Source organism: Trichomycterus rosablanca, chromosome 15, assembly GCF_030014385.1.
Source record: "Trichomycterus rosablanca isolate fTriRos1 chromosome 15, fTriRos1.hap1, whole genome shotgun sequence".
NCBI classification, from domain to species: Eukaryota; Metazoa; Chordata; class Actinopteri; order Siluriformes; family Trichomycteridae; genus Trichomycterus; species Trichomycterus rosablanca.
Genome location: NC_086002.1, coordinates 32,939,721 through 32,952,113, shown reverse-complemented (window position 1 = coordinate 32,952,113; position 12,393 = coordinate 32,939,721). Strand labels below are relative to the sequence as shown.

The 12,393-nt window shown below is 48.1% G+C and overlaps 2 protein-coding genes across 2 annotated transcripts; one reads left to right on the top strand and one right to left on the bottom strand.

Moving 5' to 3' along the window:
* Nucleotides 1-322: 322 nt before the first annotated feature.
* LOC134328499 (zinc finger protein 750-like) lies at nucleotides 323-3,224 on the top strand. Its single transcript, XM_063009590.1, has 3 exons — nucleotides 323-1,266; nucleotides 1,353-1,849; nucleotides 3,175-3,224. Exons 1-3 carry the CDS (start codon nucleotides 323-325, stop codon nucleotides 3,222-3,224), a joined length of 1,491 nt encoding a protein of 496 aa, XP_062865660.1.
* Nucleotides 2,990-10,010, bottom strand: epn3b (epsin 3b). Its single transcript, XM_063010734.1, has 9 exons — nucleotides 9,783-10,010; nucleotides 9,058-9,433; nucleotides 8,238-8,341; nucleotides 7,371-7,457; nucleotides 6,078-6,140; nucleotides 5,682-5,796; nucleotides 5,342-5,587; nucleotides 4,987-5,253; nucleotides 2,990-3,847 (listed from the first exon to the last, which is right to left on the bottom strand). Exons 1-9 carry the CDS (start codon nucleotides 10,008-10,010, stop codon nucleotides 3,570-3,572), a joined length of 1,764 nt encoding a protein of 587 aa, XP_062866804.1. The 3' UTR covers nucleotides 2,990-3,569.
* Nucleotides 10,011-12,393: the final 2,383 nt, after the last annotated feature.

The window sequence follows — 12,393 nt, the reverse complement described above, 5'->3', positions numbered from 1 at the left end:
CCCTCCCTGGGGTTTAACTCATGCAAATTGAGCCCCATCGGTGCTGAGACTAAGTGCAGAGAGATCCCACATCCTTTTCATTTGCATAATCGCTGACACCCCGAGGCCAGACGTCTATAGCTGTCATTGTGGCGCTCCGGGCAACGGTTAGCGCAGGCTCGAGTTTCAGGTGCTGGCTTCTGTTCAAACAATACGAATCACGTGTACGCGAACAAAGCAGCACAAATCGTCAAATTGTCAAGATGTCAAATTTGACTCGGTGTCCATAACCTCTTGATTTCTTTTGTTAAGGTTTCTACTTGGAGTATCCCTTGAGATTGAGATGAGCACCTCCGCTAAAGAACGGAAGCCCAAGAAGCCCCATTACATCCCTCGACCCCAAGGCAAACCCTTTAGGTACCACTGCTTCAAGTGTCCGTTCACCTGCAATGAAAAATCCCACCTCTTCAACCACATGAAGTACGACCTGTGCAAGAACTCACTTCTGCTGCTTTCTAAGCAGGAGGAGAACCTCCAGACCTCTGGAGAAACGACCGGAAAAGTCCAGCAGCTCGATCATGCGGACTTACTAAGTAACGATGAAGAGATGGCATCTCCTGCGGAACCAGTCACCGAAATGTCAAATATGCCCAAGGAACGATGTAGGTCTTTACTGGATGCACCGGCGACCAATGGGTCCATCCTAAATCCTGCTTGGAAACCCCCAATCCAAAACAAGGAGACAGGACCTTTGCGCCAAGCTTCAGAGTATCCTCATCATGCCTTCCCTCATCCTCGTTATCCTGGACTTCCTTCTTACTCACATTTTACTCTTCGAGGCAATTACTACGACCATTTTCCTTACACAATGGAGACACCGCTCACCAGAGTACACCAATTATTACCAGTTCCTACATTGGATCACTATTATCGACCCTACAATTCAGCTCCCTCTCCTACCTTGGGCATGTACCATCTTCCAGACCACAGTCACGTCATTTCCTACCCAGAAGTGGGCGCCCAGGTGCCCAGTAATTATTTCGATCCGTACTCATTGGCCCACAGAAGATCCTCGCTCGATCAGGGACCCTGCAGCAAGGAAAGCAAAGGCATTCAAATGAGCCCAAGACTGGGCAGGCCCGCAACTGGTTCTCCGGACGCACCTGGCTCAGAAGACCACACCCAGGTGGACGACAACTCCAAGAAACTTCTGGGTAAAGTGTCCTCTTATAGGCAGACAGTTGAACATGGATTAACGACACAGAACTCTACGACAAAATGGTCCAGGTAAGATAATTATCTATAAAGGTCAAATAATTAACTCATCGTTAGGAAATGAATCACAATTGGTTTTTTTTTTTCATCACATCAAGGCTAACGGAACAGGATCAAGGTGTGAACGACGTTTTGGCGCCACTGGACCTCTCCGAGGAAACGTCGGCTAAATCAGCCACACCAACCCATCTCCTGATTAACACCAACGTTCCTGCGGTTCCTCTCGACCTCTCTACGAAACCATCTTCGTGTCTTCCTGTATCAAAAACCCAGACACATAATCATCCACAGATTGAGGACGCAACCAGTATTCAGGATCCCATAGACGAGCAGGAGCAAATGGCCGCCTTTGCGTTGTGTCAGCTAGCCCAGACCAGCACACATTTCAATAAATACACCACCGACGGTACTGATAGTGCCCTCTGCAACCATCAAACCACACCAGGTCTCCCTCACAGTAATAACAGCAGCAGCATTAATCCAATGGACACTTTCCAAAACCAGAATTCAACCGATGATAGCAGCCATCTATCATTAGGAGCCATCCTTTGCCCTGAAGATAAACCAGTCTGTACTTCCAAACCCAAGTTCACAGGTCAGGCAAAGTCCAGAAGACATGTACAACAAAATGCCCAGAGGAAAAGAGACTCGGATCCTAGTCGTCATGTTTTGAGGAAAAGACCTTGCTGGTGAACTGGTGAAGGTCAAATACTTGCAGATGGGATGGTGTTCCTCAAGCCTTCATTGGAAGCTAACCACCAGGATTAGAAGACACTGCTGCATCAACTCCACCCTTCTGTTAAGGAAATCCTAGACCCGACGTCCTCCTGAGCCTAATGTTAACTCGAGGCCCTTGGAAGACCATTGACAAAATGCCAATTTATAGATGTTAGCATCTAGAGGTCTAGTACTTGCAGATTGAGGGGCCACTAGGGATACTGGCCTCATATAAGATAAAGGCAATGCTCCAACAGTGGTCTGCTTTGGCCTCCTAGCATTGTCACCATACTTTCCCTGGACAAATTTGGTTCCAGGGGTCTACTGTATTTGATAGTCCTCTCCAATCAGGGTCCTTGGAATCTAGACCGCACCATTTGGTACCCCTGCAAGTCAACTCGATTATCCTTCCTCTGGTCCAAACAAGTTGAAGTAGATCTAACGAACCTTCGTCTGGCTCTCAACCTGGCTAAAACACTCGCCGTGGACCGTAAAGTTTGGAGAAACGTCAACACTGTGCGCCCACAGCAGCGTACTGGTCGCTGGGACCTCGGACTCAGATCCCACCTCTGTATTGTATGTGTGTTTACGTATTTCAGATGGATACAGCATATTTATAAAAAGATCTACAAGGAATAAACTCTGCTGCTGGTTGGTTCTGTGGCGCTCGACCTAACGCAACCCTTGTTTTTACGCTTCAGATCACACACACACACACACACACACACACACATTAGCAGGTACAGCTGAAACCTGCTAAGCCACAAACGGTCATCACAGTGTGCAGGTACGGACACGTTCCCCCGAACAGCCGTTGAGTTTCGGTCTCTCCCTTAACTCTCGGCCAGGCAAACTAGGGACTAGTTTTGCTGCAGTTCCACAGCAGAGCCACCAGATGGCGCCTACTTCACAGCTCTGTGGACAGCCGCTAGTAAAGCAGCGACCTTGCATCTCCATAAATTTTAAGCAACTCCTGAGGCTACAAACTGACTACAACTCTGAGTTTAGAATAATCTGAATATATTTGCAGAACATGGTGATAAAAACACAGTTTTACATTCATTGATGGCCCTAAAATGCAGAAGCTTATGTTTATAAATAAATAAATACTTCATTTATCAGAAGAACAGCAGGTAGTTTAGCATTTTTAGTCTGGCAATCGACTTCCTTGTAAGCGGTTCATTGGTTGTGCAGCTTTTGTAGGTCGGGGCTCCACCAAGGTGGCCCCCGATACACCGTGGGACAGTCAGTGAGCCAGGCACATGGTTCTGTGAGGGACGGGCAAGGGTTACAATCAATGCTGGACCCTGAAGTTTCCATAGACGCAAAGCAACAAAAAAGACCGGTAAGCTTTTGGTGAGATTGTGGTCCTTCCCATTGTGGCTCCGCCGGCTGTGTGTCCCTTCAGATAACAACTTAGCAGTCGATAGGTGGCATCGGGAGTCATGCTGATCGACAGCTGAAGCTTTAAAACCTGAAGCCGTATGTTTTATTTGACTACATTCAGCGATTATTTAGGATGCGGACATATTTCAGTGTCTATCTCCAGCCGAGAGCGAGGTCGGTCCAAAGCAGAGTTCAGAGCTCGGATCTACGCCTCAAAGGAAGGGGTTGTGGCTGTGGTTCCGGAGCTGCGGGGTATTCCGGAGCGGGGACGTCGACGACAGGGGAAGCAGGGGCCGGGGCAGGTTCGGTGGCGGATCCAGGGGCCGCTGCATGCCGTGGGATGAGGCCAGAGGCAGGGAGGCGCTGTAGGGCAGAGCACCGGGCACAGAGTGGGCCGGCAGGGGGGACGTGGAGCTGGGACGCATCTGGTTCAGGGTCAGCCTGTGCTGCTCGCAGTGGAACGGGTTGGTGGGCGAGGGAGCGCTCAGACCTGAGGACACGAAAAACATAAGGAACAGGAATCAGTTCTAGTCCCAGATTTACCCCCTAACCAGTTTCATTCACATCATCATCTATCGAGTCCTAATCCTTGGGTCATCAAATCAGCTCCTTACTCAGCTACATGTCCAGTTTCTGTTTTAGTCCCAGGTTCCTGTACACCCCTAGTGTTCTTCCAGTGAGATCCAGTTCATAATCGTCCCCCAAACCTTGTATCAACTCCAGTTGACTTGTAACCAGTCAATCCAAACTAGTTTACTTACTCGACCTGCTCTAGTTCAGTCCAATTCCTTTACAATAATAATAATAATAATAATAGTAATACTAAAACATTCATAATAATGTTAATAATAATAATAAATAATAATAATATAACAATAATAATAATTAAAATAATCATAATAATAATAATAACAATAATAATAGTAATAATGATAGTAATAATAATAATAATTAATAATAATAATAGTAATAAATAATAATTAATAATAATAATAACAGTAATAATAAATAATAATAAGAACAATGATATTAATAATAATAATAATAATATAATAATAATATACATAACAGTAATAATAATAACTTAATAGTAAATAATATTAATAATAATATAATAATATACATAACAGTAATAATAATAATTTAATAGTAAATAATATTAATAATATAATAATAATATACATAACAGTAATAAATAATAAGTAATAAACATAATAATAATAATAATAATAACAGTAATAATGATAATAATATAAATAATAATATTAATATTAATAACAATAGTTATAGTAATAATAATAATAATAATAATAATAATAACATAAATCTTCAGTCCAGTTCTACCTGGTATCGAACCTTAAATTACAGACCAGATAAATCTGGTACTCCACCTGGCTTCCTTGACTTGTCCTGTTTTCACATCATGTACCTCTTTGACCCTTAATAACAGTGCCATCTAATGATGCATCGTCTGATGTTCCTACCTCTGAAGACTCATCTGACCCTAACCCTAACCCCTAACCCTAACCCTAACAGCATTGCTTGCTCCTCTGGTTCAGCTCTAGTTAGTCTCTGAATCTGGCTATACAAAATTCCCCACGTCCATGTGTCTGTAACTTAGACTCTTACCTGAAAGAAAAGGGTTCTTGCTCTTGGTGGGTGGGTTGGCGGGGATGAGCGCATGTCGCTGTGGTTGCTGTTTGGACGGGATGAGCGTGTCCAGGTTAACAAGTGAGGCGGCGTTCGGGCCGAGAAAGGCCTCGGACGCGCAGCACTTTCTGGGGGTCGCCGGGGCCAGCGGAGGACCGTAAGCCGAGTGCTCGATGATAATCGGACCGTCCTCGGGTCCACCGTTAACCTGCTCCCCTACCATCAGGTCAGAAAACGGGCCTATATCTGAGAGGACGGAATAGAATCAAGTCAACGAAGGTGCAGATAAAAAAACTGAGTTCAGCTGGGACATGAGACGCGGTGTCGACGGTACCTGCTGGACTTTCAGCGCGAGGGCTGAACACACTGTTCGGCTGCTTTTCTCTCGGCTCTTCTTCCTCGGAGATGAAAAACGGACTCCTCCAGGTTTGTTCTGCTGACTTAGGGGTCGGTTTGCTGGACGGGGCTTTCCAAGGATCTGGTGGAGAACTGCTAGGAACCCACTGTTGGTCAGGGCTACTGGAGGAGATGCCGGGTTTCCATGGACTACCAACCACAGGGGTGCCAGAGTCAACCGCAGCTAGAAGAGATCGCGTATTTATCATAGATTCGAACCTGGCGACCTTTACCACATTGTAGGACAGTAATAATTAGAAGTAAATTAGCCAACCAACCTACGGACTCCCAGGGATCAGAGGATGAAGGACAGGTGGGCTGGGAATCCCAAAGGTCCTCACCAGATGCTCCTTTAGATGGTCCGAATATGTCCACCAGGTCAACAATAGCAGACTGGAAGAACAGACAACAAATAACACAAGCATTTTAACTCGGGTTCGAACCTCAGCTGTGCTATCTGCTGGTCACGTATCTACACAGACACCATTGGTTGTGTCTGAGGGTGGGTCCCTTATTAGCAATCGCTGCTTTCTCTGGCTGGTAGGTGGCATCTGCACAGAGGTTATGAATAACGGATAGTAGTGCGTGATTCTCCGTACATAATACTGATGCAGGTGAGTTGGTTTTCCTCTTGATAACTTGTGATATAAATAATATAGACGTGATTCTGTTACCTTCCCAGGTCTGGATTTGTTCTCTCTTCTGGTATTTTCGTCTCCTTGACCCCTGCGCTGGTCCTACAGGTAGAGGATAGAAACCCAAGTAAGGCAAACCTGTACCCACTTATTGCACAGTGGATTTAGATTCCCTACAACACTACAACATCTAGGGTACTAACTTTTGTGTGTCTATTCCAAGGTAACACTTAGACAAGTTGAATTTGACCCGCGGTTATAGTGCACCCTATGTACTGCTTGATAAATAAAAAATACTAACGTTCACGGCAATAAATTAAAGATCTTTAGTAACTATAAGTAGATGAACCTTTGTAGAAGACGCCCGTATTGACCCTGCAGCATTTGGAGTGAAATTGTCCAGGTTCCACCCCAAACCGGGACGTTTATTGTACCATCTCGGCATGATCTCAAACTTGGTGCCGTTAACTACTAGAGCACTGTTGTTGGTTGGCATTTTTAGCTTGCGCAGCTAGTTTCATCGGCTGTGTTGGTTTCACTGCGAGCTGGTCACCTGTCCAGCATACGTGCGCACCTGCCACGCCCCCTCGCTGTGATTGGTCTGTGGCTAATTACCCACAGGCATATAAGATATAAGAGGACAGCTGTGGGTCCGCCAGCGGGGACTATTTCGATTAGCTTTGCCTTTGCCACGCGTTTGCTTCTTAGCACATTACTCCTGTTAGCTTGCTTCTGTGCATTTGCTAGTCCTGTTTGTCAGTCAGTGTTCTTTGTTAGCTTAGCTAAGGGTTTAGGTTCACGTTCATGTGTGTCTAGATTAGTGTTAGTTAATTAATCACAAGGCCAGTGATAGCTCAGTGGTTAAGGTACTGGACTAGTAAACAGAAGGTTGCCGGTTCAAGCCCCGCCACCACCAAGTTGGGTCCCTGAGCAAGGCCCTTAACCCTCAATTGCTCATTGTGTTCCGCTCACTGTGTAAGTCGCTTTGGATAAAAGCGTCTGCTAAATGCTGAAAATGTAAATGTAAATTAGTTAGCTTAGCGGTTAGCTTAGCGATTAGCTTAGCGGTTAGCTTAGCTTACGTGTTCACTTGTCTCGTCTTGTGTTATTCTATTACCAAACGTTTAGCATAACATCTCTGCGCACGTGTCCGCCCTACTTGTCTAGTCTAGCCCTAATACGTTACGGAGATGTTGTGTGGAAACCAGTCAGGAAGGTCCATGATATTTATGGACATGAGGAGTAACGTTTCTGCTAGTATTTATGCAGGGTAACAAACATGAGACACTTATCTAACAGGTATTGATGAGAGGATTCTGGTGGTGCGTTTACCCGATCATCCGGATCTTGTGGGTTCGAGTCCTGACTATGCCACGAGCCGTTTATGGCCTGGAACTGGGAGCGGACCGGCTTCGCTCTCTGGGTAAGAGGAACAGCATTCGTCATTACTCAGAAAGCAGGTGGAAATGGGCTACGTCTAAATATATACACCGATCAGCCATAACATTAAAACCACCTCCTTGTTTCTACACTCACTGTCCATTCTATCAGCTCCATTTACCATATAGAAGCACTTTGTAGTTCTACAATTACTGACTGTAGTCCGTCTGTTTCTCTACATGCTTTGTTACCCCGTTTCACCCTGTTCTTCAATGGTCAGGACCCCCACAGGACCACCACAGTGCAGGTATTATTTAGGTGGTGGATGATTCTCAGCACTGCAGTGACACTGACATGGAGGTGGTGTGTTAGTGTGTGTTGTGCTGGTATGAGTGTATCAGACACAGCAGTGCTGCTGGAGTTTTTAAATACCGTGTCCACTCACTGTCCACTCTATTAGACACTCCTACCTAGTCTGTCCACCTTGTAGATGTAAAGTCAGAGACGATCGCTCATCTATCGCTGCTGTTTGAGTCGCTCATCTTCTAGACCTTCATCAGTGGGCACAGGACGCCGCCCACGGGGCGCTGTTGGCTGTACCAGCAGTGAAAGTGAGGTGTTTAGATCCACTCATACCAGCACAACACACACTAACACACCACCACCATGTCAGTGTCACCGCAGTGCTAAGAATGATCCAAAGGGGCTAACAAAGCATGTAGAGAAACAGATGGACTACAGTCAGTAATTGTAGAACTACAAAGTGCTTCTATATGAAACAAGGAGGTGATCGGTGTATATCCATATTACGTGTGTTACCTCTCGGCTCATGGCGAGGGCCAGCTGTAGCTGCAGCTCCTCCTCTCCGCTGGTTTGGGGACGAGTCTGCTCGAGGTCAGAAGCTCTTGGAGATATGGGGGATGCTGAGGACACAGAGAGACCCGGTCAAATTCCAAAGCTGTCATTGAAACTTCTGCAAACGTTGTATGTTCTGAGGAAGATCTACGCTGGTGACGTTTATTGGATGACTTGAGTTGGGTAGAGCTTTGGCAATCAATTGAAAGGTTTAGAGTTCGAATCCCAGCTCTGCCGTGCAGGCACTGTTGAGTCCTTGAGCAAGGAACCCATAGAACTGTCACGAATCCAGGCTCTCTGGGCTCCAGGAGGTCATGTTTGTGTGCCACGCCCACGTCTCTAGGAGCATGTGGTCAGGACGGTCTGTTTATGTTGTTAAGCCAAAGGAAGAGGAAGAGGCATGGGCACTTTTGGTGGTTTTGTTTGGTCATTGTTTGGGATCTCCACTGAGAGGACCCAACTGTGGCTGTGTGACAGAGCTGGGATTCGAACTCAGAACCTTTGTGTCTTGTCTCGTGTTCCCTGTCTTACTATCTCTGCGTGTTTGTCTGCCCCTGTACCCGATCTAAAGCCCTTCGTTACACAGATTGACCCCTTAGCGATGGGTTTCAGCGATTTGGTTCGAGTACGATGTTAGTTACTTGATTTACTAGACATCAAGACGTATCTCAGAACCGGTACTAGTAGAAATGCCCTGCAGTACACTGGCACTCTGTTTAGGGTGTGTGCCCGCCTTGTGCCCAGTATTTCTGGGTGGATATCAGGGTAGGGTCAAACAACTCACAGTTAAAGGATGACAGAGATCCTCGGGAGCGGCTGAACCCTTCCCCGTACAGCGCCGTCATGCTGGGCTGGCTGCTCCTCCTGCTCGGGTACGCCGGGGGGACGCGGCCCGTCCCCGTCCCTGCGCCCGTGCCCCCGCCCGCCAACCTCTCTTTGGTCTTCAGTGCCAGCGCCCGCTCCTGCCTGAGCCTCTCTTCGTCCCTGAGCAGCGCCACCAGCTGCTTGGCCTTCTCCCGGACGTTGACACCCTGGTCACGGCCGTCGCGGTCCACGTACTGGAAGTCGCGCAGGGTCTGGATGGTGAAGGCGTTCTCCTTGCACTGCTGCGCCACCCGCTCCGAACCCGTCTTGGCCAGGTAGTCGAGCAGGGTCAGTGCCTGCGGAGGGTAAAAGCAAGGGGTCAGATGAATGTGAATCGATTCAAGTGTTGGGAAGGTTAATAGCCAATCCAACTACTGGCATGTTTTAGAGGTGGGAGGAATACCAGCTGTCCAGACAGTGGGACAGTGGGACAGTGGGAGCCTATGGGGTAGGACTTTCAGCTATCAACTGAAAGAGAGTTGAGGGTTCGGATCCCGGCTCTGACCATGTGATAAAGTTTCAAATTAGATGTAGTAGATCAGCACTTAAGGTAGTGAACTAATGATCAGAAGGTTGCAGGTTTAAGCTCTAGCAATTGTTTTCAACTGAGCTACCCAGAAACATGTGTTTCAAGTGCGCCTTGACCTTGTAGACGTGCCTCCAGTTCTTGCCGTGGTCGTTGAGACGCTTCCACACCATGGCCATCACCTCGCTGAAGGCGGCAACGCTGAACGTCAGCTCGGCGATCTCCGACATCAGCGAGCTGGACGGACCCCAGGGGTCGTTGGAGGTGGCCTCGCGCACCTTGACCTCCGCCTCCGAGTAGTTGTGCACGATGTTCTTGACCTGCCGCCGCAGGGCCGAGGTGGTCATGGCGGCTCTCTCAGTGCTAGCGGTTCCTCGGCGAGCCGGATCAGAGGTAGACCTGCAGGGATAAACAGAGAGGGGTGTTGCATATGGAATGAAGCTCGTGGCTCAGTGCGGAGATAATTGGGGACACGATTGATTAAAATACATGAGCGCTGGTTTCTCTCGCTTTGCTCTTGCGGGGGGGGTCCATTTACCCTCTGGTGCTCCCTTTTTTCGGAGAGGAACTTAATGAGTAACATTCTGAGTGGGACACCAGGAATTGTGCCTGTTTTGCCACGGCTTCATCCCTGTGAGGGTCTAGATGGGTACTGTGATTACGCCCATGCCTTCCACTCGGGGACGGATCCTCTCGAAACATCAATCATGGCGGTAACTAAGGGACACAGGGATGATCATGGGATGACGGATGATGCGGTTACTCGACAATACTTCACTATAAGGTTGGTCTAAACCTGTAATACTCTCAAATTGCGAAATCTTAAGGTCTTGTGCTCGAATCTCAGCCGTGCTATCAGCCTGCTGGGCATCTTGACAGACGGGATTGGCTTTGCCTGAGGGGAAGATGGTTGAAAGGGCCGCTTGATGCCGCTACAGTGGCTGACAGAGTTGAATCACGGATAGTAGTGAGTGACTCTCCGTACGTGAGACTGCTCCCTGTGAGACTCTGGCAGGTGAAAAGAAGCGGTCGATGGCTCAGATCAGCCAGTGGACGAGGATGTAACAACTGGAGTAGTTTGGGGTCATCGTGGGCGCAAAGATGGACTACAGCCTGGACGGGGAACCATTCGCTCCCTTGTAGCCAGAAGTATTAAGACCCCCCCTCCTCCCACACACACACACACTCTCACCAGTTTAGATGAGACAGCCAGTACAGAGCTATTCTGGGAGGACGAACACACACACACACACACTCAGATATCATTGCAAAATGGAAATGCAGAGAGGAGACAGCTTCAAGGGCGACATCAATTTAAGAATCAGCATGTGGTCCGAGTCATTGATCTTCACACACACACACACACACACACACACACACACACACACACCGTGTGATGTGGCCCTCTGTCCTTATACGAAACACACACACACACACACACACACACACACACAATGCAGAAATGCTGACTACAGCCGTCCTACCGTAAAGTGGCTGCGAGCAAAAGTGTGTGTGTGTGTGTGTGCAGGAATCGCTTCCACCTGCCTACATGATAGACACAGCCAAACCTGTGTGTGTGTGTGTGTAAGTGCCTGGCTGGTCGATAGCACATCTAGGATGTAAGGGAAGTAAGGGGGCTGGTGCCCTGTCCAGGGTTTGTTACCGTATTGTACCAGGATCTGGCACAACTGAGGGAATCTCAGTGAGTAACCCTGGTAAAACACCTGATGAGAACTCTGAAGGACCATGACGCATTCGACAAACACATCATCGAAAGCACGGCGTCGGGATTGACCATTCTGACACATGGTTCGTCTGGCAACCTTAAGACCTCAATGACTGCTTTTAGGCTGCAGGAACATGGAGAGAGACCACACACTCGAGAACATCTCCCAAGAGGGAGTGTCCCCTCTAGAAAGGATGTCCATCAGCGGATCCATACAGCCTCACGAGATCTCCACATGTTCCCGTCCACGCCTCCGATCCCTCACGCACCATCGACCGACCTCAAATATTCTGTAGCTCCAGAGTCTAGTTTAGAATTCGCATGCAATAATCTCCGCGCGGCCCCCGTGAGCCTCGAACGAGCCAAATATGCAGCATCTGCACCTCCCGCTCTGTCTTACCTTCAGCATCGTTAGCTCCCAGCTATCCGCTCCGGTCCCGAGCGCTGCCATAAAAAGAACTAGACGACGCTAAAGCACGGCGCGCCACCTTTAATACCGTAAGGGAATATGCGACGCTCGTACAGATCCCTGAAGCGCAGCTGGACAGCTTGGGATGAGAGCGGAGAGGACGTACCCGGTGCCCTGATGCTTGGTTACGCAGTGTGTAGGAGAAGGAGTGAGTAAGACCGGTAGAGGGAGGGGGCGGATGAGGCTTTTTGTTAACCCCTTCAGTGCCGGTGCGAGTATTGATGCTCTCGCAGTGCTGGGATACAACAAGGTGGGGGGTGCACATGGTTCAGGGAATCTGCAGTGAAAAGTGGGAGCGTGCTGGACGTAAAAAGGACCAAGACATCGTGGACGGGGGCTTCATACGAACGCTCTTACCCCAAAACGAATGATTTTATATCACGTGGCTGCAAGACCTGCAGACTCTTCCAGAGCTAAGGGGTCTGTAGCTCCAGATTCTTTAAGGAGGGGGTCTGTAGCTCCAGATTCTTTAAGGAGGGGGTCTGTAGCTCCAGGTTCTTTAAGGAGGGGGTCTGTAGCGTTCACCAGATTACTT

What these genes read in the sequence shown, in the direction of transcription:
- LOC134328499 (XM_063009590.1), top strand. Translation starts at nt 323, where the DNA reads ATGAGCACCTCCGCTAAAGAACGGAAGCCCAAGAAGCCCCATTACATC. An exon ending in TCTACGACAAAATGGTCCAG is followed by an intron (nt 1,267 to 1,352) that starts GTAAGATAATTA and finishes CATCACATCAAG; the next exon opens with GCTAACGGAACAGGATCAAG. An exon ending in TTCCAAACCCAAGTTCACAG is followed by an intron (nt 1,850 to 3,174) that starts GTCAGGCAAAGT and finishes CAGCTTTTGTAG; the next exon opens with GTCGGGGCTCCACCAAGGTG.
- epn3b (XM_063010734.1), bottom strand. Translation starts at nt 10,010, where the DNA reads ATGACCACCTCGGCCCTGCGGCGGCAGGTCAAGAACATCGTGCACAAC. An exon ending in CACAAGATCCGGATGATCGG is followed by an intron (nt 6,141 to 7,370) that starts GTAAACGCACCA and finishes CTCTACCTGTAG; the next exon opens with GACCAGCGCAGGGGTCAAGG. An exon ending in TGATCCCTGGGAGTCCGTAG is followed by an intron (nt 5,588 to 5,681) that starts GTTGGTTGGCTA and finishes GATCTCTTCTAG; the next exon opens with CTGCGGTTGACTCTGGCACC.